Below are 22184 nucleotides of genomic sequence, written 5' to 3' on the forward strand. Positions count from 1 at the left end.
TTGGCTTGATGTAGTACTCTATTTCCAAGCAAGAAAGCTAGAAGTATTTTGAATTCATATATATTACGTTATGGCTCAAATGATTTCCACTCGATTTTTTTTTTTTTTTATTCGTGTGGAACCCAAACGAACTCTAAAGTCCTTATCTGAGGTTAGCGTCAGGATAGATGGACACGAAGTAATTCAAACATGTGTTTTAATTCACATGCTTGACCACCCCACATCACGTAAGCTCAGGAGTCAGCCAAATGGTCAGTTAAGAATGTAGAAGACATCCTTAAAAGTATTTGAAAGTCTCGACCGAGTTACTGGTACTACATATGGGCAGGAAGGAACTCCTGGACAGCCTCAGCCTTGCTATTACATTAATAATAACTGTATTTTATTTTGTGGAAGTTATTATTATCATAATCCTACTTATGATGAAAAATTACTATAAAAATTATACATATCTGGATGTATATCGGCTGCAAATTGCCATACTAATTTACAATGCAATTGATTTCAAAAAAATCATTTCTATAGAAAACTTTTTAGTTAAATAGCAATGACCAAAACTGTCTATCAGAGGCACACATTTCTCTCCAAAGGTAGGACCGCCACGTCACTGCAGTTCAAACACATGGTTCTTTTTTTTTCCACGTGCTTGCTGTGCAGCCCGGTACCCCGGATCCCCTAAGATAGGTTAAGCAAACTAAATCAAAACACTCCTTCTGCAAACCCACTCGTTCATAGAGAGTGTGACGGACGAATAGTGATAGCTTCTTGTAGAGTATTGTGTTATCAAAAAGAATTTACCTATAAAAGGTATGACCTTAACCTAACACCAATATTCTCTTGATAACACATCTTTGGTCCCCTTTTCCCCGTTTGCAAATAACAATAACTGTTGTCAATATTTGATGATAAACAACTCTTAATAAACTCTCTCATACAAAATCATACATCAATTCTTTCATCCATCCTCTCTTACATCTACACATAACATACATCATCTGAGTCGTACACACATATCATACATGTTCCATTCAATCATCTTTTATTCTTCCTCACTCGCTCTTTCATACAGTTTAATACAAAGTTGCAAACAATCAAAATATTGACAGTAAAAAAAGTTAATCCCATTTCTTTTTGAATAATATATATTGCATTGTGCTTTATATTGAAATAGGTAATTTACAATTTACACTATACTACAACCTTATAATTAAAGTTTACGCTTACGCTTAATATTGACAAAATTTTAACGTAATTGGTTCAGACAAATTACGCTAAAAATAAATATAGTCAAAACAACGTCAGAATCAATCCTTGACAGTCATGAGCAAACCTTTATACATACGAAACCATGACTTGTTGTTCAACAAAAAGCCATAGCCCCGCACATGCACTGGCCATCCACAACCACCAAAAACCAATCCCACATCACTTCAACCATAAAAGTTACGCCTTATATGCTCTAAAAATTACGCTAGGTTACGCCTTATATGCTCTAAAAATTACGCTTAATTATTTACGCTAAATTGCAATTAAATTTACGCAAAATGTACTTTACTTAACGCCAAATTAGTTACGCCAATTGCTTTAATCAAAATTACTACGCGCTATGCCACTTAACTTAGGTATTCTAACTACAAAATGGTAACATGTTCATCTTACATTTGACCAGCCACAAATATTCTGAACCAAACGATTACCCACGTCTCATTCTTCACTATCCAGATCCTCTTCAGATGTTTTTGAACTTGTTTATTCTGCCGAAGTGGTAGATCCTACTGACTGCACAAATATGTTCTTGGAGGGCTTCAGGCGAAGACCGCCACTCCAATTCATAGATCTGCTACTGCAACTGCGGCTCGTACAACTGCTGCTGTCCCGTACAACTGCTGCTGGCTCTGTAACTCAAAAGCTCGAAGCACGAAACACGTCGAGTTAGCGTAATTACAAACAAAATATGAACCTTGGATTAACCTTTATTTTTAGTTTCCCCAACACAAAATCGATAAATTAATACTGTTACAGTTACACGATATTTTTAGCTAGGTGGAGGATAAAACGACGGCTTATAAATGGATAACCCTTATTTATAATCAGTTTTACTTGGGAATAGAAAAACATGACTAAATCTATGCCTGGTAAACCAAATAATAAATTTTAATGTAAGTAGCTAATTGGTTCATCAAACTAAGATCTAATTAATAGGTTCTCGTACAACTTTCCAAACAACGAGATTCGCACAAAGTCATTACATTGTAGTTCATTGTTGCTAGGTCCTTGAATAAAATATTTCTATTCATTTCCCATCCACATGATAAGAAACATACTTTAAAGAACAATATTGTCATGTAACGATGCGTAAATAGATACTACTACGCCACCATAACTAGATATCCTAACACTAAACTTGCCCCCATGTCATTGCAAGTTTTATGCTATTGACTAACTCTGTAAATGTAAAACTATTAGATACTGGCTTCTAACCTTTGCCGAATTATGATGACGAGCACCCTCAGTTATTAATTAAGTTAATCGGAAACAAAAGTAACATACACATACACTTACAATTTAAATCAACTGTTGCTTACTCAAACTAATTACAATTTTACATGCTGGCACACGTGCCCCCCTGCGAACTAAACTTTTACTTAATCAGTTGTGATAACCAGACCCGGGAATAACTCACAACAAAAGTCATCTTTAACACATGTCGTAATAATTACAACTCTCTTTACTCGCTGGCATACATGCCCCCGTGACAACTAAAATTTAGCGTATTCTAAAGGGTTCAAATTGTGAGAAGCTAAATAAAGGAAACAATTGACCAAAGTTTAATCACAAATAGATAACCTTGAACAATAAGATTAAAAACAAAACTAAAATAAATATAGAGGAAGAACCTTAAAACTAAACTAAAACAAATTAAAAGGAAAAAACTCAAACAATAAAATACACAAAAATATTTCATTGCCGGGGTTCGAACCGGTAATCTACCGCTTCGTAGCCCAATCCACTGAACTAAGTGTGCTACGGCGACTGTGGTGAAATAGGCAATGTATATCGACGAAGACAGATTGCCTTGATGTTTAATTTTCTTTCATTTATCTTTTCTGATTATTTTACCACCGTAGGAACAATTGCGTTTCGGACAAAATGTCGCACGAAAAATATGAATGAACACTAAGCACATTTAGAACTAGTCCTGTAAATACACGAACAATCGTATAACTCTTACCCCGCGACAATAACACACTCGCACGTACCGCTTGTACATATGATTACGGTATACACCGTCCTTTTCACGTACGTAAAACAATTAAACTTTCCAGTTTACATTTCTAAAATGACGACATTGACGGAATTTCTCATTGATCTCTCATCTTTCTTGACGGTCCCCTTCATTCTTCTCGCGACACCCTACATTTTAAAATAAAAAATGTATACCTACCAATCTACCCGTTGCCCTCTAAAGACAACAAATTGAAACTAGATGGCGTTATTAGAATCATGTAATGTGATATTATGCTAAAACATCATGTTTCAACCACAAGCATTACAGTATCACTTGAAACAAACGAATACTAAAATAACATACATACACATACCTACAATTACATTTAAATTACAAAAGTGTTCCGTTACATAATTGTTGGCCTACTTCAGGTCCTCTTTGCGAAATTAACTTTTCTTCATCTGTCACAAATTACACACAAAAATTCTAAGATTTAGATTATGGTGAACTATACAAAATGAATAATGATTAATAAGCTGAGTTTACTATTCTGACATTTCTAACTTTAAGCTTTATTTAATTGCGTCAACGATTTCAAAAGGAATTAATTAGATGAATAGCCCTTAACAGAAAATAAATGACTTCTAAATAGTCTCGTAACATACATACATTACATACCTACATTCAAACACAACTATACATACATTCAGAAAACACACAACTATGAAAATTGAAATTTGTCTTTAAGTGTGTTCTCACACTATCCGATCCGACCTCGGATATCGCATCGGACAATGCGAAAACGCCCTAGCTATGATGCATTTTAACCTCTTAATATAAGTTTATCTATGTATAATGATAGTAATGACAAGTATTAAGATGGAGACATCGGTTGCGGACAATCGCCCGTACTACAATACAATACAATAGTTAGTACATACTCTTACCCTCTGCTGACAGTTACATTGAGTTGAAATTTGACTAACAAAAATTTTCCTATTTCTAAGTAAGTCACATGTAGGTAGTATATTTTCAAAATCAAATAAGTAGCTAGAAAGTATAAATACCTACGTTTATGAAAAACGTAATGAACTATCCCTTATTTACTGAATTGATGCTATAGAATTGGAATGTAAAATTGGATTTAAACTATTGAATATATTAGACGCAGATTTTACTGAGTAGGTATGAAAAATAATTTTCCTTTGACATGCAATATTATGAATACCTACTTACATACCTACTTCCACAGAATATATGATAGAACAAATACTTACTACTTACTTGGTACTTACTTATACCTATTACTTACTACTTACTTCGCTGGCACGATAACCCAAAATGAGTTTCGTCCTTCAACACAAGAACACACCAATTCGTGCGGTTTTGAGCGGTATCGTTCCCTCACATTCGCCTTGAGAGCATGGGAGAACGCCGTCCTGCTAGTCTCCCTAAATATCGTTGAGCGGATAGAGTGAACGTAGACCTCCGTGAGCTCGGCGTCGACGAAAGCAATACTATGAATACCCGACGATAATGGTAATCTACTAATATATCTAGTAAAACAAGTACTTACCAGTTACCTTGGTTTAAGAAACTAATTAAAGTTAAGAGTGAAACATTTCATAATACTACTTGACTCTATTTGACCTTACTTGACTCTAATGTTAATCTGAAAGTTTACTGATATGAGTGCTTATCAAAAATTTAAAAGACTGGTTAATTTAAGGACTAAAACGTTTAATATACTATGTCTCTAGTTTTGTTCAAGGAAATATAAAAGAATAACATGAAAATCCTTTCTAATTTTAAATAAACAGAGTAATGTTAAAATTGACAATTATGGAGCAATATAAACTACAATAAAACTCAATGAAACTACGGTTGCACTCACGTTGTTATATCGCTACTGTTGCGACATGGTTCGAACCAATAAAGTACCTACCTACCTAATCACAAGAAGATTCGAATTTAATCGAATGCATTATATTGTAGATCTATCTCGCCGAATCTATAAAGTTACATAAGTAAAACACGAAGATTATAAAAATTCAGACATGCTCACTTACCTCGACATAATATGAAACTGCTAACTGACTCTAACTAGTCTGACTTCATTTACCATTTTACCAATTTCTTCTACCACGTCGATGACAAACAGGTAATTATACGGCCCGCCGGATGGAAAGCGGTCCCCGCAACAATTTTTGAAACCTTTTAGTATCTTCTGGCTGATATTTACTCCACTGTGCCTTGAGTCAATTCACATAAACTTCTAAGTTTCCTATGCTATAAATGGGGAAACAAAACAATGGAAAAACATAACAGTACATAACAAAAGTATATAGGGTTAGTAAAAAAACAACAAAAAGGTAAATAAACATGTCAAATATGTCCCGTTAACTTGTAAATCTTCATTCCTTCAATCTTTCTAACTTCTTAAGTTTCCTAAGCTACAAATGGGAAAAACAAACAATAGAAAAACATAACAGTACATAACAAAAGTAAATAGGGTTGGTAAAAACAACAAAAGAGTAATTAAACATCTCAAATATATCCCGTTAACTTGTGAATCTTGGTTTCTTCCAACTTCGAACTTCCTGCATCTTCACGTGCCCCCCCTTATAGTAAAGTCTTGACCCACCATTATACAAGAACAAGATAAGTAGTGTAGACCTAAAAATATAAAAACACAATGTACAGAAGTTTCACCCTAAACGTACTTACATAATATCTACACATTATGTGACTATGTATGGTAAAACATATAACTTTTTATGGGGTAGGAGGCAAACAAGCAGACAGGTCGCCTACTGTTAATCGATCACTGTCACCCATGGACACCGGAAACACCAAAAGTGTTGGAAGTGCGTTGCCCGCCTTTAAGATAGGTGTACACTTTTTTTTTTGAAGATTTCAAAGTAGTATCGGTCCGGTCCGGAAATAACGCCGATGACGATTCATTCTATAGTTTAGCTGTATGGGCAGACATAACAATCGAAGACATTTAAAACCAGGTTCGGCTTTGCGAGCCATACTTATACATATTCATAAAAGAAAGTTGTAAAAGTCGCTGACATGGACTATATTTTATTCGCGTTTTAGTGATAAAACTGCCTGCCTATTTCTACCTATTTATATACTCTCACTCAACATTATGTATACATAAATGTAATGTGTAATATGGTGCAATAAAGTATGTTTACATACTTACTTACTTAATATTAAGTGATGATGTTTAATGATATGTACTTAAAGTGTTAGTTCCTTATAACAATCCCTACAAAAACGTTCCTTCAATGTTGTTCTTGAAACCCTTTCATATTTCTACTCATACATACATATAATCACGGCTATATCCCATAAAAAGGTAGGCAGAGCACATGAACTACCAAGTTTCAGTGCCACTATTCATACGAAGAAAGCTGAAGTAATCTTTGCTTTAGTTGCTAACACTAAAACCCTGACGACATATGGACGTCTTATAAACTATATGGCAGCTCATTACAAAAACTGAAGGATTAAAACGAGCTTAGAGACTAAATAAGAACTAATACATGTTAATTAATAGAATAAAGATTACATGAAACCTTACACTAACCGCGTATATAAACAACGATATCCTAAATGTTGAAGACAACAATCGTTCACTACGTAGAATTGCTATTACAAAATGACAGGCGTTAAGTTTGTGCCATACTAACTAACAAAATCCAATTCACTAGACTATCCTGTTTGCCGTTGGTAAACACAAATCTATTCTATTTTGACCATCTAACAAATTATAGAACTACCTACTCTAAAATGCTGATAACCGTACAATAAACCTATGCTTATCAACACTAAGATTAAGTAAAGATAAAAGTAAGTTAAGTAAAGGTAAGTAAAGTAAATTTTAAGTTTTAAGTGAGAACCCTTATTCTATGGGATAAAGTCCTGCTCCTAGGTTTTCCAGAGCTCTCTATCTGAAGTAGTCGTCAACCAGTTGGGACTAGTCGGCGACGGCGGGCGGCGGCGGCGAGGCGGCGGCGGCGAGGCGGCGGCGAGGCAGCGACGGTAGGCGACGAGGCGGCGGCGACGGTAGGCAAGGCGACGTCGGCAGGCAAGGCGGCGACGGCGGTAAGCGGTCTGACTAGCCCATGGCGTACGACTAGACAAGGTGGTGCATGAGGCGGCGGCAGCGACGGCTGACAAGCGCGTGGCGTGTGACGACACGGTGAGTGAGGCGGCGACGGTAGGCGACGAGGCGGCCGGCGCGGGTGCGGGCGCGGCCGTCCCTCTTCTCACTTCCCCCGTGGTCCCGAATTTGAACCTCAAGATCTGGCTTAGGCACTAGTTTTACGAAAGCAACTACTGTCTGATCTTACAACACGTAAAATACTAAATAAATGCTAAACAAGTAGGTATGTTGAAGTCATTGAAACTAACCTATTGCGGCTATGTACTTACAAAGTAAAACTTACAGAAATAAACTAAAACTACCTACAAATAATATTTAACCTAGAAATAAAACTTAAAACAAGAAATTTAAGTTGCCTAGAAATATGTGAATATAAATTATGATGTATTATTTTTGGAATTTCCCTTTTTATTCTACTTAAGTAGATTTTTCTTTCTCGCTGATCCAACAACAAAATCTATAATGGTCGTTAGAACTTTAAACTGAATCATTCATTACGTATCGAAACGTAGGTGTAACAATAAATCGGCGACAACTTTACAAACAATAGCATAACAGTATATTCATAAATTCTATAGATAACCAAAATCAAAAAATCAAAAATATAACTGTATATAAATATAAATTACCCAAATATCCTAGAAAAACAGGAAAAGTAAAAAAACAGAAAAATTTGATTATCCCATCGGAGGTTCGAACTCTGGACCCTCGAATCACATGTCCGACGTACTGCCGCTGAGCCACTTACGCTGTTAGCATAAATACGAATTTGTTGACCAATATCCACCCGTGTGACATAGTTTGAAAACCCCACAATCCCTAAAGCTTTGATCAATTTTACCTATAAAAGATTTTAGCTTAAAGTTTAGCTCGCTAACATTACTAAACACTAAAACTAACTTTCCAACGCTTTCTTATGAAACATGACTAAGAACACTCCCGACTAATTCAGTTTTCAAACAAAAAATAAATATAAGTTGGTTCCTGCGTTCGGGAGCTACGATAGCACAGACAAACACACACACAGACAGACAGACAGTCGAACAGACAGAAAGACATACTTACATACAGACAGACAGACAGACATACATACATACATACAGACAGACAGACAGACACACGGACAGTCGAACAGACAGACAGACAGTCAGACATACATACAGACAGACAGACATACGTACAGACAGACAGACAGACACACGGACAGTCGAACAGACAGACAGACGTACAGACAGACAGTCAGACATACATACATACATACAGACAGACAGACAGACACACGGACAGTCGAAAAGACAGACAGACGTACAGACAGACAGTCAGACATACATACATACATACAGACAGACTTATAGCACTCCGTAGCGCGTCGTTTTTACTCGCTACGCTCGTGGTTCAATACCCTACTATCAACTTTGGCATGACCGGTCAAACAACAAACCACTCGCTACGCTCGCGGTTCAATACAAGAATCCCTCGCTTAAGTACTCAAATATCAACATTGGCACGGCCGATCAAACAACAAACCACTCGCTACGCTCGCGGTTCAATACTAGAATCTCTCGCTTACGCGAATATCAACATTAACAAATACGATTAAACAACAACTTTGCCCCCTTGTAAAATAAATAACTAGGTATCTATTATTATTTATCTAATCCTAGTGACAATACAATACTAACTTAACCTACCAAACCCCTGTTTATAGTTTATTCAACAATTTTGTCGAAAAAAAAGACATAAAACGCTCTAAAAATCAAAATCTGTTTTGTGATGAAATTTTGATTCCCTCGTATATTTTCAACCTGAGCGCACAGTCTAGTAACCACGTAACCCACCAGACTATACTCGCTCTGTCAATGTTGCCCGCTTAAGTTTACTGACAGATGGCACTTCTCCTCACTAGTAACAATAATCCCATAGTTTGTCAAAAAAAGCAAACAACTTTCTCCGTGTTTTCACTTGTTTATCAAGTTTTTAAAGTAATAATTATTCTATTTTTCAAGTGGAAATATATTTGCTTACATAACAATTAGCGAGGTAAAACCCCCGTACAAAAATAAGTGATAATTTAACCGCAATTCCACGACTATTGGAGCCGGCAAAACAACGTAACCTATCAGTGAAATTCATCATTTACTGTGAAACGAAATATAACAAATCTAGTTAAAATGTGTAATGTGTTAGATATTCAGTAACTACCACATGTTGTGTAAGTGAATTGTGAACTAGTGTTAAGTGATATGTGGAAAGAAAATGGTCAATCACCATTTATTGTCTTCAAACCCGTTGAATGCTGTAAGGTTAGTAATCAATTTATAGTTACACTGTATATAAATAAGATGCGTATAATCAAAACTACTCAAACTTAATACAATGAGTTGAAACTACAACTTGAGTCCTTTTTCACTGCAACAAATTGTGACATTAAAACATGTCACTTGCAAAACAAAACAAATACACTCTTAAGTAAAACAAAGACATGAACAAATGTAAACAAATGAAGCTAACAACATTCTAATGTGGCAAACAACCACAACATGGCATACGAATGCCCGTCCTGATCACAAATAGCCCGTGCTGGTCTCGGCACCAAAATTGTAACAGTCAAAAGGTGACCTACCTACCCTAGCCTATACTCTACCATAAGCACCCCATATATCTAACAACCCAAGAACCCATTAAGCTTAAGAACTACCCCTAAATTTAATACCAATTTATTTTGTTTGTTTTGTTCTGCATTTAAAAGGGTTGGCCATAAGAAAAATAATAAAATGTGATCGTTTAGTAAAGGTAGGACGCCTAAGCTGTACGAAGTAACCACAAATCCTTTTCTCAAGTGTAGGAAGTTTCAACACACTAAATATTCCCCTAACATTTAGAAATTCTACCTCCTAGGTAATAATAGTTTCCGCTATTCTGATATTCCCTATAGATGAGTACCGATACATAATTTATTTTATAGAGCAATTACAACCAACATATTCTTTCAATTCTCATAGTCAAATATACACTTTGTGAAGTAGAAAGAAATAAAATACAATAATTAAGGTGAAAATTTCAATTTATTAGTCAAATTTTTAGGAATTTTATTTTTAAAGGTGGTTTATCCCCAACGCGTCCTAGTACGAATTACAATACATAGTCGGTAATACATACTAAGCTGTGACCATCAACGTAGAGCTATTTACCAATTCAATTCTTTCTTCGAATTGAATATGAAATTGGAATTCTATTTCAATTATTTCTATTTTATATTGAATCAGTGAACATACATCTTCAATATTGATACTATTCAAGATAATTTAAAGGAAAACACTGCAATTCAAGAATTCCAAGAACCCCTTGTTTTATTTTGTATTTAGGGCTTTATTTAGGCAAATACCCCTGGTTTGCGCATGAGGTAAGGTCGCCTATTCTGTCATCTAAAATGCCAGGCCTTGGATCCTTTCTTAGAATCATCTTTTCTGGAATGTGAACCTATCAACCGGTCCTCTTAAAAATTTTGAACCATATAAACCATAGAACCCCAGACTCTCCTCCAACATATTGACAAATGAAGACTACAATTACTATATTTGAACAAGACAATTCCATTTAATGGCCATCATTGTATGTGGTAAGCTTGTACGCATTGCTATACAAAACTTGCCTCAACTGTCACGTTACGCTTAGCTGATATACTCAAGCCTGGACCTCCTGCCCAAACAAGCATTATAACTTCAATGCCAAGTAGCAAGAGAAAAGACCTGAGTCTCTTTAATTTATCAAAAACAAATCCGAAATAAAAATATTTAATACAAACTGGCATTCCCGACAGAACCTAGTCCCTAAGCTTCTCAAAACCCAGCTATCCCATATACTTCAGCAATTAAACCTCCTAAAATATAGTCCCCATTAGCAGCTCATTCTACAGATATAATAAATAATAAAAATATAATATCACGTATAAAGAAATAAAAATAATCTTTTATTTCTGAAGAATAAATAAAATATAATTGGCTTCAGCATTTTCTGAAGTTGATTAAGAACCTTAGTTCATTTAAAAGCAAAAGCTTGTACAGAATAACCATATAATTAACACATAAAATATCATTTAGTTTGCTTCAGAACTCCTTGGACTTAAAGTAAGACCCTTGGATCTCAAACACAAAAGCATGCAGGTTAAGCATTGTTTTTCTGAAGTTGTTTAGAACCTTAGTTCACTTAAAAGCAAAAGCTTGTATAAATAACCTTATAATTAACATTGTAATAAGTTCTCATATAAAATAATTTAGTTTGCTTCAGCATTCATTGGAATTAATGGAAGACCCTTGGATAGATTGGATACACAGAAAATATGCAGATAAGCATTGTAATAAAATTATAATATAATATGCTCCAGAATTTTCAGAGAATTATTTAAAATCTATAGATTATTCAAAGTGTATAATAAAAACCCTTAATAAATCAGTTATGTTTCAAAGTACCACAAAATAGTCATATAACAAAGCACAATAGAACATCATAATGAAATCACAAAGAAAAACAGTGATAAATATTAAAGAACTCACATGACTCCTTCTTATCTTTGGAGAGATCTCCCCGTGGCTGCCTCGACCCGCGACTCGTTCCTGAATGTTCCCCTGCTCCCCGTGTACTGGCTTATATAGCCCGCTCGGGTGCCGGCCCCGCCCGAACCTGCCACGCTAGCGTCCCCCGGAGCCCCGACGACCCTGCTCGCTTGTATTACCATATATGGGCATCCGACGCGCACCCTGCAGCGCCGACGCGCTCATCTCGATCGCGATTGGCTGCGCACCATCGCCTGACGCCAAGTCGAGTTTCGACCTGTTTCCTAGAACTTTTGCTACCGATGTTTTGAATGATGTTTCTATTTGGAATGAAAATAATATTATATTTATGCATGCATTGCATAGGTTTGTACGAAACGAGATTATCGGATCGTCACAGCGACCATGCTTGTCTGCCTGGTTAGATGAGTCCACACCAAGAAAGCTATTACGAGGGGTGATCCAAAAGTAATGATAATCAGTATGAAAGACACATAAAATGTTTAATAAAATAATTTATTTTTCTACGTAATCTCCTTCCAAGTCTACACACTTGGACCATCGTTTCTCCAGACTACGAATTCCTTTAAAAAAAAAATCTTTTTCTTGACCCTCCAAAAATGCCTCCACAGCGGCCATTACCTCGCCATCATTCAAAAATTTGTTGCCTCTAAGATCTTCCTTCAGCCGTGGAAAGAGATAAAAGTCGCTGGGGGCTAGGTCTGGCGAATATGGGGGGTGTTCCAGCAATTCGAACCCTGAATCACGGATGGCAGCCATCGCAACACCGGCCTTGTGGGGCGGTGCGTTGTCCTGGTGAAACAGGATGCCAGCTCGAAGTTTACCCCGCCGCTTTTCTTTGATTGCCTCTCTCAATCTGCGTATTTGGTCAGCGTAGTAGGAGCCCGTAATAGTGGTTCCCTTTTCCAGGTATACGATCATTATGACTCCCTCAGCATCCCAAAACACTGAAGCCATGACCTTACCAGCGGAGCTTGCTACCTTGAATTTCTTCGGTGTAGGGGACGACGCTCGCTTCCAGGTCATGGATTGCTGTTTGGTCTCAGGATCGAAATGATGGATCCAAGACTCGTCCATGGTTACAAACCGACGCAAAAATGTTTCGGGATCAGTTTGAAATTTTTCAAGATTAGACTTCGAAATCTCACAACGTATTTTCTTTTGTTCAGCCGTTAACATTCTAGGCACCCAACGAGCGGAGACTTTTTTCATATGTAATTCATCAGTTAAGATTCTTTGAATGCTGCCATACGAGATGCCTGTGAGCTCAACTAGATGCCTGATAGTCATCCTTCTATCTGTTAAAACGAGATCATTAATTTTTTTTACGTTTTCTCCAGTAAGGGCGACAGATGGACGGCCTTCGCGGTGTTCATCTTGAGTGGATGTTCTTCCCAAGTTAAACTCCTTTGACCAGCGTGCCACTGTAGAATACGGCGGAGCGGACTCCCCCAGTGTTCCCACTAATTCAGCGTATATATCTTTAGTACACATTTTTTTCAAACAGAAGTATTTAATAACCGCTCTCACCTCAGTTTTCTCCATTTTTGCGATATTGTTCCGACTGCTCGTGAAAAAACAAATGCAACTCTCTGACAGATACATATTTTTTATTTTTATTTTTTTTTATTTACTAAGGAGTCTTTGTGGACAGTAACGGCATACCTATTTATTTTAATCCGATGCAAAAAGTATTCAGTTATCATTACTTTTGGATCACCCCTCGTACATTATTCTCGCGAGGCAAACTGCCAATGTATTTAGATATGACATATGACTGGGACGAGGCAACGCGCGTGTTTTCCTCGACCAAGCGATCAGCATTAGACGACTGGTCGCAGAAATGTAGTCTGGCTCTGTCGCGCCAATACGCAAGAGTGATAGAGATAGATAGCTACGAAAGAGAAATATATTATCGTGAGCGTTTGTGCATTTATTTGGTCAGGGGCGGCTCACTCCGCGTTTTTTCCATACATTTCGACGGCTGCGTGTTCGCGTCCCACAAAGTTTGACAACCTTTACGCTGCGCAATAGAACTCAATGTCGCATGCAGTCCGTTGACAGGTTGTTGAGAGTGAGCCTTCTGTACTTGTACTTTTATATATTCTGTGATTTGTCTATTACGCACACTATTGTCTTGCAACACTCCTCGCTATGTGTGGATGTGGACCCGTCTGTTTAGTTTCTGTTATACACATGATTTTTTTGTAGATGAGTCTCTTTGGTCTGGCCTAGCGCGTAGTGACTAGTGACCCTGCCTGCGACGCCGCGGTCCCGGGTTCGAATCCCAATAAGGTCATTTGTGTAATGAGCACAGATATTTGTTCCTGAGTCATGGATGTTTTCTATGTATAGTGTATTCTATATATAAGTATTTGTATATTATACATATCGTTGTCTGAGTACCTGCAACACAAGCCATCTTGAGCTTAACCCTTCGAGTCCCAAGCATCTATATGTATTTACTTATATTTACTGACATCATATGATGTCGCTGGGACTCGAAGGGTTAACGTGGGACTCAGTCAATCTGTGTAAGAATGTCCTATAGTATTTATTTATTAATATTATTTATTTATTTTTTGACACTACTACTATAATACTTATTGCTAATTCAATTATATCTCTTATTGATTGTAACCAAACTATTATTCAATTTCAGCAAGAGTACAGCATAATCGGCACCAGCCCAGGGCTCGGGTTCCGGCCGCTGCCCCCCGATGTCAGGAGCACCCTCATCTGGTACAAAGGCACCGGGTACGACAGCTACAAATACTGGGAAGATGAACTCAAAAAGTTCTTATCAGGTAATTATAATAAACTAGCTTTTTCCCGCGGCTTCGCTCGTGTTAGAAAGAGACAAAAAGTAGCCTATGGCACTCTCCATCCATTCAACTATCTCTACTTAAAATATCACATCCATATTGCCATAGATTAAATATAACAAGATCATACCATCCCATACATTAAAATGCGACCGCCTAAGACCGCGCTTACACTCCACCACACATAGATGGCGCCACAAAAAAAATGTCTTGTAGCTTTCGATTATACTTGTAGATGGCGTTAAGTGTCACTTTTGACATAGATTTACGGCTCGGAATTGACACTTAATGCCAATCTACAAATAATCGGTGGCAACAAGGCATTTTATTTTTTTGTGGCGCCATCTATGTGTGGTGGAGTGTAAGCGCGTTCGTAGGCGGTCGCATTTTAATGTATGGGATGGTATGATCTTGTTATATTTAATTTATGGTTTTGCCGTGAAAGACGGACAAACAAACAGACACGCACACTTTCCCATTTATAATATTAGTATGGACTACCTTTTTCTCGCGGCTTCGTATACGTAAGGTATTAATACTAGCGCCATTTAACCGAACGTTCCCCAAAGGTGTAACGCCATCTAGGCCACCATACCTTTTTCTCTAGGGCTCTTAGGTACGTTTTTTTCTTAGACTTTGTCTGTCTATACGGCGGTGCGTAGCCGAATGCACAAACGCTTACGATAATATCTCTTTCGTAGCTATCTATCTCTATCGCTCTTGCGTATTGGCGCGACAGAGCCAGACTACCTTTCTGCGGCGTTTTGATTTTGTTTCGCGTCGCAGAAATGCCATTTGGCTACGGGGCCTGATGTTTCATAGATAAGAACCTGAAGCTTCTTAAATAAAACGTCTTCAAAACAATGATCATTTATTTCCAGTATACAAGCAAAAGGGCCAAACCGCCGGCGCCGGTCAGAACATCTTCGACTGTGACTGGAATCGATCCCCGCTCCCGGGCAAAGTGTGCGATGTCGACATCCGATCCGGATACGAACCTTGTACCGAGGAGAACCACTTCTCGTTCCACAAGAGCTCACCTTGCATCTTCTTGAAGCTTAACAAGTAAGTCTATACCACACCTCGGACACTGACGACCAAAATATATGAAAGAGGCGCGTTCCTAGCATACATTCTAAGCTCGTGTAGGTGAACGCGTGCCATGCTTGTATGAGTGAGATATGACAGGTCGACTGTTCGCGTTTTTGACAGGCGGTAACTGTGAGGTAACCGAGAGGGGGTGGGCGGCACTTTCAGCGGGGAGCGGGAGTGGCCATACTGTACGCTAGTACTCTTTATTATACTGTGTATATATTATCACATTCGCAACCAATAATCCGCCTGGTAGGCATTAAACATTGCTCAGATGCTGGACAACCCGCGGGGCGGGTTCTCGCGATACAAGCTTATAGATACCGACCGGTTTCTGACATAGTGCGCCTATTTTTTGTGAATGTATTAATAAATATCCTGGGAAAATATAAAAGAAACTCAAAAACGTGAGTTTTTAGTGTTAGGTAGCTAGCTAGATTTGCACTTAAGAATTGTGACTGGAATAGATCCCCACCCCTCTGGCAAAGTCTGTCTGGTAAAGTAGCGGATACGAACCTTGTACAGAGGAAAGCCACTTCTCGTTCCATGAGATAAGAGCTCGCCGTGCATCTTTTTGAAACTTAACAAGTAAGTATAAATCTATCCCAAGAGTGGCACTGAAACTTGAAAGTGTGTATTTACCTATGTAAGTAGTACGTAAGCACTGCCTATATAATCGTGTACCTTGCCTAATATCAGACAGACCAAATTATATATTCGTCGAAGTTGTTGTTTCTCTAATGGCATCCGTACATGGCGACCCTACCAGGATGCAATATACACTTTCGTGGGACGTAATTTCACGCGCGACATGTTAATTTCCTTTGATCTGACGACCTGTGGGGCCTAGGGCGTACCCTGCCTGCTAAGCCGCGGTCCCGGGTTCGAATCCCGGTAAAGGCATTTTCATCACACCCGCACTTTAAATGTGCTATTGCACGCAGGCGGAGCGTGAGTTGTAGAAAAATCGTTCTCCCAAGGGAATAATGAAATTTCTTGTACCGTACTTAACTTTTTTACATCTATTTACATATTTTTTACATTGCGAGTGTGATGAAAAACATTGTGTGGAACTCGGGGAGTATGAATATTACTAACTCGAGTCTTTAAATCACTCCGGCAAGCCGTCGCGATTTAACTTACTCTCGTTAGTAATATTCAACTTCCTCCCCTTGTTGCACAATGTATTATGTGTGATATTTGTAATACATTGTTCTATCTTTCCAGAATATATGGATGGAGGCCAGAGTTCTACGAGCCACATGAGTTGCCTGCAGACATGCCTGATGATCTGCAGCAACATATCAGAGGACTGTCCAGCGCTAACAACCATGTATGTGTACAACATATTCCCTTTTACTACATTTCACTTTTCCTTGTACATGCAACAAAGTTAGGGTAACTTTGACGCAATTGCACTTGACTGATGAATTGATGATATTGAAAAGTAGAAGTAAAAACCTATGTAACTTCTTAACTTGGCTTCCAAGTTTTGCATTGATAAGGTTTGTAAACATTTGAATTTATAATGAAAGTTATTTTTCGATGGATTCAGGCGTTACTTTGCGGAAACCCATGCTAATCAATTTCAAATTAGCAAAGTAATATTTTTGATATACCATTATCTTTTATCCTTTTGAGTGTCGGCCGGCCGACTCCCATCCGGTTATGTCAATCAAATTTGAATTTTAATTAATTTATTTATTAATGAATGTAATGAATGATTGCACAATCTTATGTTTCAATTGTTATTATTATTTTATTTTCAATTTAAATACTGTTATTGCTCGACATCCCACGTTATGATTATATAAAGTCTTCCTCTTCCATTCTCCTTTTCGTCATCTCAACACTCACATCTTTCTTCCTCAACACAATCCATCCAGCGTTTGGGTTTTCCCTCTCCACTCTTTGTTAGTCGACATGATTATATAAAGTTACTTTTGACATTTGCAATTTGTTTATTTGTTAGTTTAGTTTAATTTAATGCATGTAAATGTTTTTAGAATAAGTATTTTTTATATCGTACGCCGAAAGGCACACCATGGACGGACTTATAATGTAAACTGACATCTATTGTAACCCATGATGACGAAATAAATTAATTTTGAGTTTTTTTAGAATAAAATCAAAATTCCAATTGGGTTCAGCAATTTGCGTCAGTACAATGTGCCATTGCCTTTTAACATTTCTAATTGTGATTTTCTTATATTTTATCTCCAAATTTCTTTTACACACTAGTTCAGATAACAAATCTTCTGTTACTTCCAGACAAACATGATCTGGATCTCGTGCCAGGGCGAAACGCCCGCCGACCGCGAGAATATCGGGCCCGTGCAGTACCTGCCTTACAGAGGGTTCCCCGGATATTTCTACCCGTATGAAAACGCTGAGGGGTATCTTAGCCCGCTCGTCGCTTTATACCTGAAGAGGCCTAGAAGTAAGTTCAAATATTAATACGGTTTTGTCAGAAATTGAGAAATACCTGATTTTCGGCACTTTGAGGGAGGGTAGAGGGGTGACGCAGAGGGGGGAGGGGTGGGGAGGGTTGATGAAAAATAACTTCGGTCTATAACGTACATATCCAAATTAAAAAAAAAACCTTCCATTAATTATGCCGTAATGTTAGCTAATTTCCCCGTATTATATGTAACATTCATCTAAACCAATTCAGACTAAATCGGGGAAATACTGCAACAAAATTTTAATTTTGAAAAAACCTCCGATGTCTAAATCGGTTCATGCGGTCGAAAGCTATGATGCCACAGACACACAGACAGACGGACGGACAGACGGACAGCCGGATAAATGGACAGACAGACAGTCAGTCCACCCCGGCAAGGGCAAGGTCAAAAGTATGAAACCCACACAGAGGGTTCCCGGGGTACTTCTACCCCTACGAAAATGCGGAGGGGTATCACAGCCCGCTCGTCGCTTTATGTCTAAAGAGGCCTAGAACTTAGAAGTAAGTGCATAATTATTAGTTATTATTTCATATACAATGTTCAACGCCTTCCAGTAGGCCAACACATGATTGCCGCGAGTATGTCGCCGCGAGACAAAAACCAAAGGTTTTTGAACTATATTGTGTTACATATCAAATGAAAGACTTTTTTTTTATAAGTATTTCAAAAAACATTTTTTTATAATTTTTAATAAAGTAATTTTCAAGTTATTTAAGAAAATAGGCAAAAAATTACCAGTTCCCCCATTATCTCCGAAACTACTAAGCGTAAAATTTTCAAAAAAATACACGAGATAGCCTTCAATTTATAGATTACAGGAAAATCTATTAGAAATCTACAGTCAAGCGTAAGTCGGACTTAAAAGACAAAAACTCAAATTACGAATATCACTCACTGCCGCTGCTACCAAATCTCTTGAAATTGTGTGAGCGCGTTTGAATATTACATATAAATTCATTTCTGTTTCGTTATTTTTAAAAATTGTTAAAAATATCGATTATTCGCAAAAACTACTTAAGACCCTTCAAAAAAGGAGGCGCTTAAGCCCTTCCTGAGATATACGGAACCCTTGCAACGCGAGTACAACTCGCACTTGGCCGCTTTTAGTTCAACACTCTTACTAAAATACCTTACTCTTACTAGATTGCTTAGAAACGCATACTAAACTACGTAATAATAGTATTATTTGACATTGAAATATAAATTATCTACGCATAGTAGCCTTATCAAGAAACTTATGTTTAAATAACATTGAAGAAAATAATTGGACACATTCTTAAGGTTATTTTCTTTCAGTTGCCTTGATATGTACCATTTCCAATCAAAGGGGTACTTGTGGGTTGTAAGGCGCATTTTCCATAATAGCTTCAATATGAATTAGATCATATCAACATCCGACAATGTGGTACCTTTTTTATTGAGAAACCATAGGTACTAATATTATAAATGGGAAAGTGTGTGTGTGTGTCTGTTTGTTTGTCCGTCTTTCACGGCAAAACGGAGCGACGAATTGACGTGATTTTTTAAGTGTAGATAGTTGAAAGGATGGAGAGTGACATAGGCTACTTTATGTCCTTTTCTAACACCCCACTTCCGTAAAATGGGGGTGGAAGTTTGTATGGAACATTAAGCAATTATCAAATTTAACGCGAGCGAAGCTGCGGGCAAAAGCTAGTGGCTCATATATTCAATATTCTTAAAATCGGCTTTCTGTAGCAAAAGTCAAATTCAAAATAAATTATTTTTTTTTCTCTCGAACTGTTATTCGTCGTTTACAGGGTCGTGCATAGATCTTTAAAACCCTACATAAGGCCGTTTTCACATAATCCGATCCGATATCAGGTGTCGGACCGATATCCCATACATTTAAGCCGCCATCTTTGATTTTTGCCTTTGAATTCCTTCCGACATCCGATATCGGACCGGATAATGTGAAAACGCACTAAAGGTCTATTCCTCAAAGCCAGCCCCCGCCGGCTTCCCGCGCACGCGCGCAGTAACGAAAAAATTGACAATGCAGTGTTTGGCTCTGTAACCATGGCAACGCATTGTTATAACGTTACTGCGCGAGTGCGCAGGAAGCCCGCGGGGGATGGCTTTGGGCATCTGGCTCGAGCGCTGGCAGTGCAAACCTTTGCGTCAAAATACAGGAAACAGCGAATTTCATGAAATTTATTCTACTATTAAAAACTAAGTGCATGGTCGTAGAAAAAGTATTGTATGCAACGGTGTTTAACTGAGTCAAAATATACACGTGGCGTCTTTATTAACACTTTTCGGCTTCGCCTCAAATTGTTACCCACGCGACTCGTCGTTTTTAACCTCCTTTAAACGCCAGTAGCTTAAATACTATGTTCAAATAAACTTACAATAAGCACTTAGCTTGCCTTGTATGAGTTGTATGCTCACTAATTTTATTTTTTTCTTTTTAGCTGGCATAGTAATCAATATTGAGTGCAGAGCGTGGGCGAAAAACATCATCTATAACCGGAAGGAGAGACAAGGGATCGTCCATTTTGAAATTATGATCGAGTAGACAATAACAGCTACTAGTACAAGTAAGAATAGCAAATCAATTCGACTTTTAGATTTAGGGAAATAATTATAGTGAAACTGTATTCTGAAAAGACCAACTTTGGTTATAAAAGACTAAAACAATATGTACTTCTCTCTTAATTAATCTTTACATATGGTCTACTGAAAAGACCATTGTTTAAACTTACGTAGAATGTTAAAAAATCTTGTACAATAACTGTAAAGTTAAGTTTATAGAAAAAAAGACCGGTCTACTCAGTAGACCTAATGGTCTTTCCAGTAGACAAAAATGACTTAAAAATAATCAATGAATCTCGTCATATCTCAGCTAGCATTTATACATATACATTTCCATAGCAATAATGATTTAGACATATTTTTATACACTTAATATAACTCCGTCCTTTTTGATATTAATTATGTAAGCTGAAGTGCCTATACTCTATTGTCCATTTTAATCTGAAAGAATGATGTGTTTTATTGTAAGAATGAAGGTTTGTATTGTAGATTAGTGTAGATTGTAAACTTACCTTAGAACGGCCACTTCTTTGCTTTTTTATTTTTATTTTTTTATATACCTATATTTAAATTAGCTTTGTTTTGATTTTATCAAATTGAGTAGGTACTCGTATGTATAACATTTAAAATTCTATACTATTACTTTGTGTGCTTTCCTATAAAGAACTTGTTCCTTAGATGATAATTATTTTAAAAAGTTAAACGTTAGTATACTAACCAGTGGCAACTACTATTATTTGCTTTAAACATCATATAATGGGTCTTAAATATACAGGGTGTAAACCTAATACGGGCCACCATTAAGAGGTTCCTCTTAATGGTGGTGAGTATAGGACATAAAAAATGGAATTAGATAACTTTTACTTAAAATTGAAATATTTTTTTTATCCATACAAATTAATTCGGCCCGCAACGTAATGCAAACACACTCTCGTTAAACGCTAGTTGACAGTTGTCATTGATTGTCATCGCAACCAGGTTTACAGTACATTGCTGCTGGGAAATTTTTCAAAAATTCTCTATGGGGTGAAAATTGAGAGTAACTCAAAAACACCTCTTAATTAATGATAACAATATTGAATTATATGCCTGGTTTCATTTATCGCCCTTATTACGTTTACGCACTGTATTGTTGCAATTAAATAAAAAAAATTAGGACTAAAAAAGATCTGGGGACCGATTTTTGAATCTGGAACGCATGAATTCGCCGTTCGAAATTCTGAGGAAAACAACGTAATGCAACGAGTTTAGAACGGCGAAGAGCGT

General features: G+C 37.2%; 1 protein-coding gene across 1 annotated transcript in view; it reads left to right on the forward strand.

Moving 5' to 3' along the window:
* LOC125227379 (sodium/potassium-transporting ATPase subunit beta-2-like) overlaps positions 1-21707 on the forward strand; it is a 41481-nt gene extending 19774 nt beyond the window's left edge. Inside the window, exons 3-7 of the mRNA XM_048131684.1 lie at positions 14646-14790; positions 15690-15873; positions 17128-17233; positions 18172-18340; positions 20798-21707. Coding sequence (XP_047987641.1) covers positions 14646-14790; positions 15690-15873; positions 17128-17233; positions 18172-18340; positions 20798-20901 — 708 coding nt within the window. The 3' untranslated portion in view covers positions 20902-21707. The remainder of the gene's footprint in view (positions 1-14645; positions 14791-15689; positions 15874-17127; positions 17234-18171; positions 18341-20797) is intronic.
* The last annotated feature ends 477 nt before the right edge of the window (positions 21708-22184 follow it).

The sequence above is a fragment of the Leguminivora glycinivorella genome, chromosome 6 (genome assembly GCF_023078275.1).
Source record: "Leguminivora glycinivorella isolate SPB_JAAS2020 chromosome 6, LegGlyc_1.1, whole genome shotgun sequence".
NCBI classification, from domain to species: Eukaryota; Metazoa; Arthropoda; class Insecta; order Lepidoptera; family Tortricidae; genus Leguminivora; species Leguminivora glycinivorella.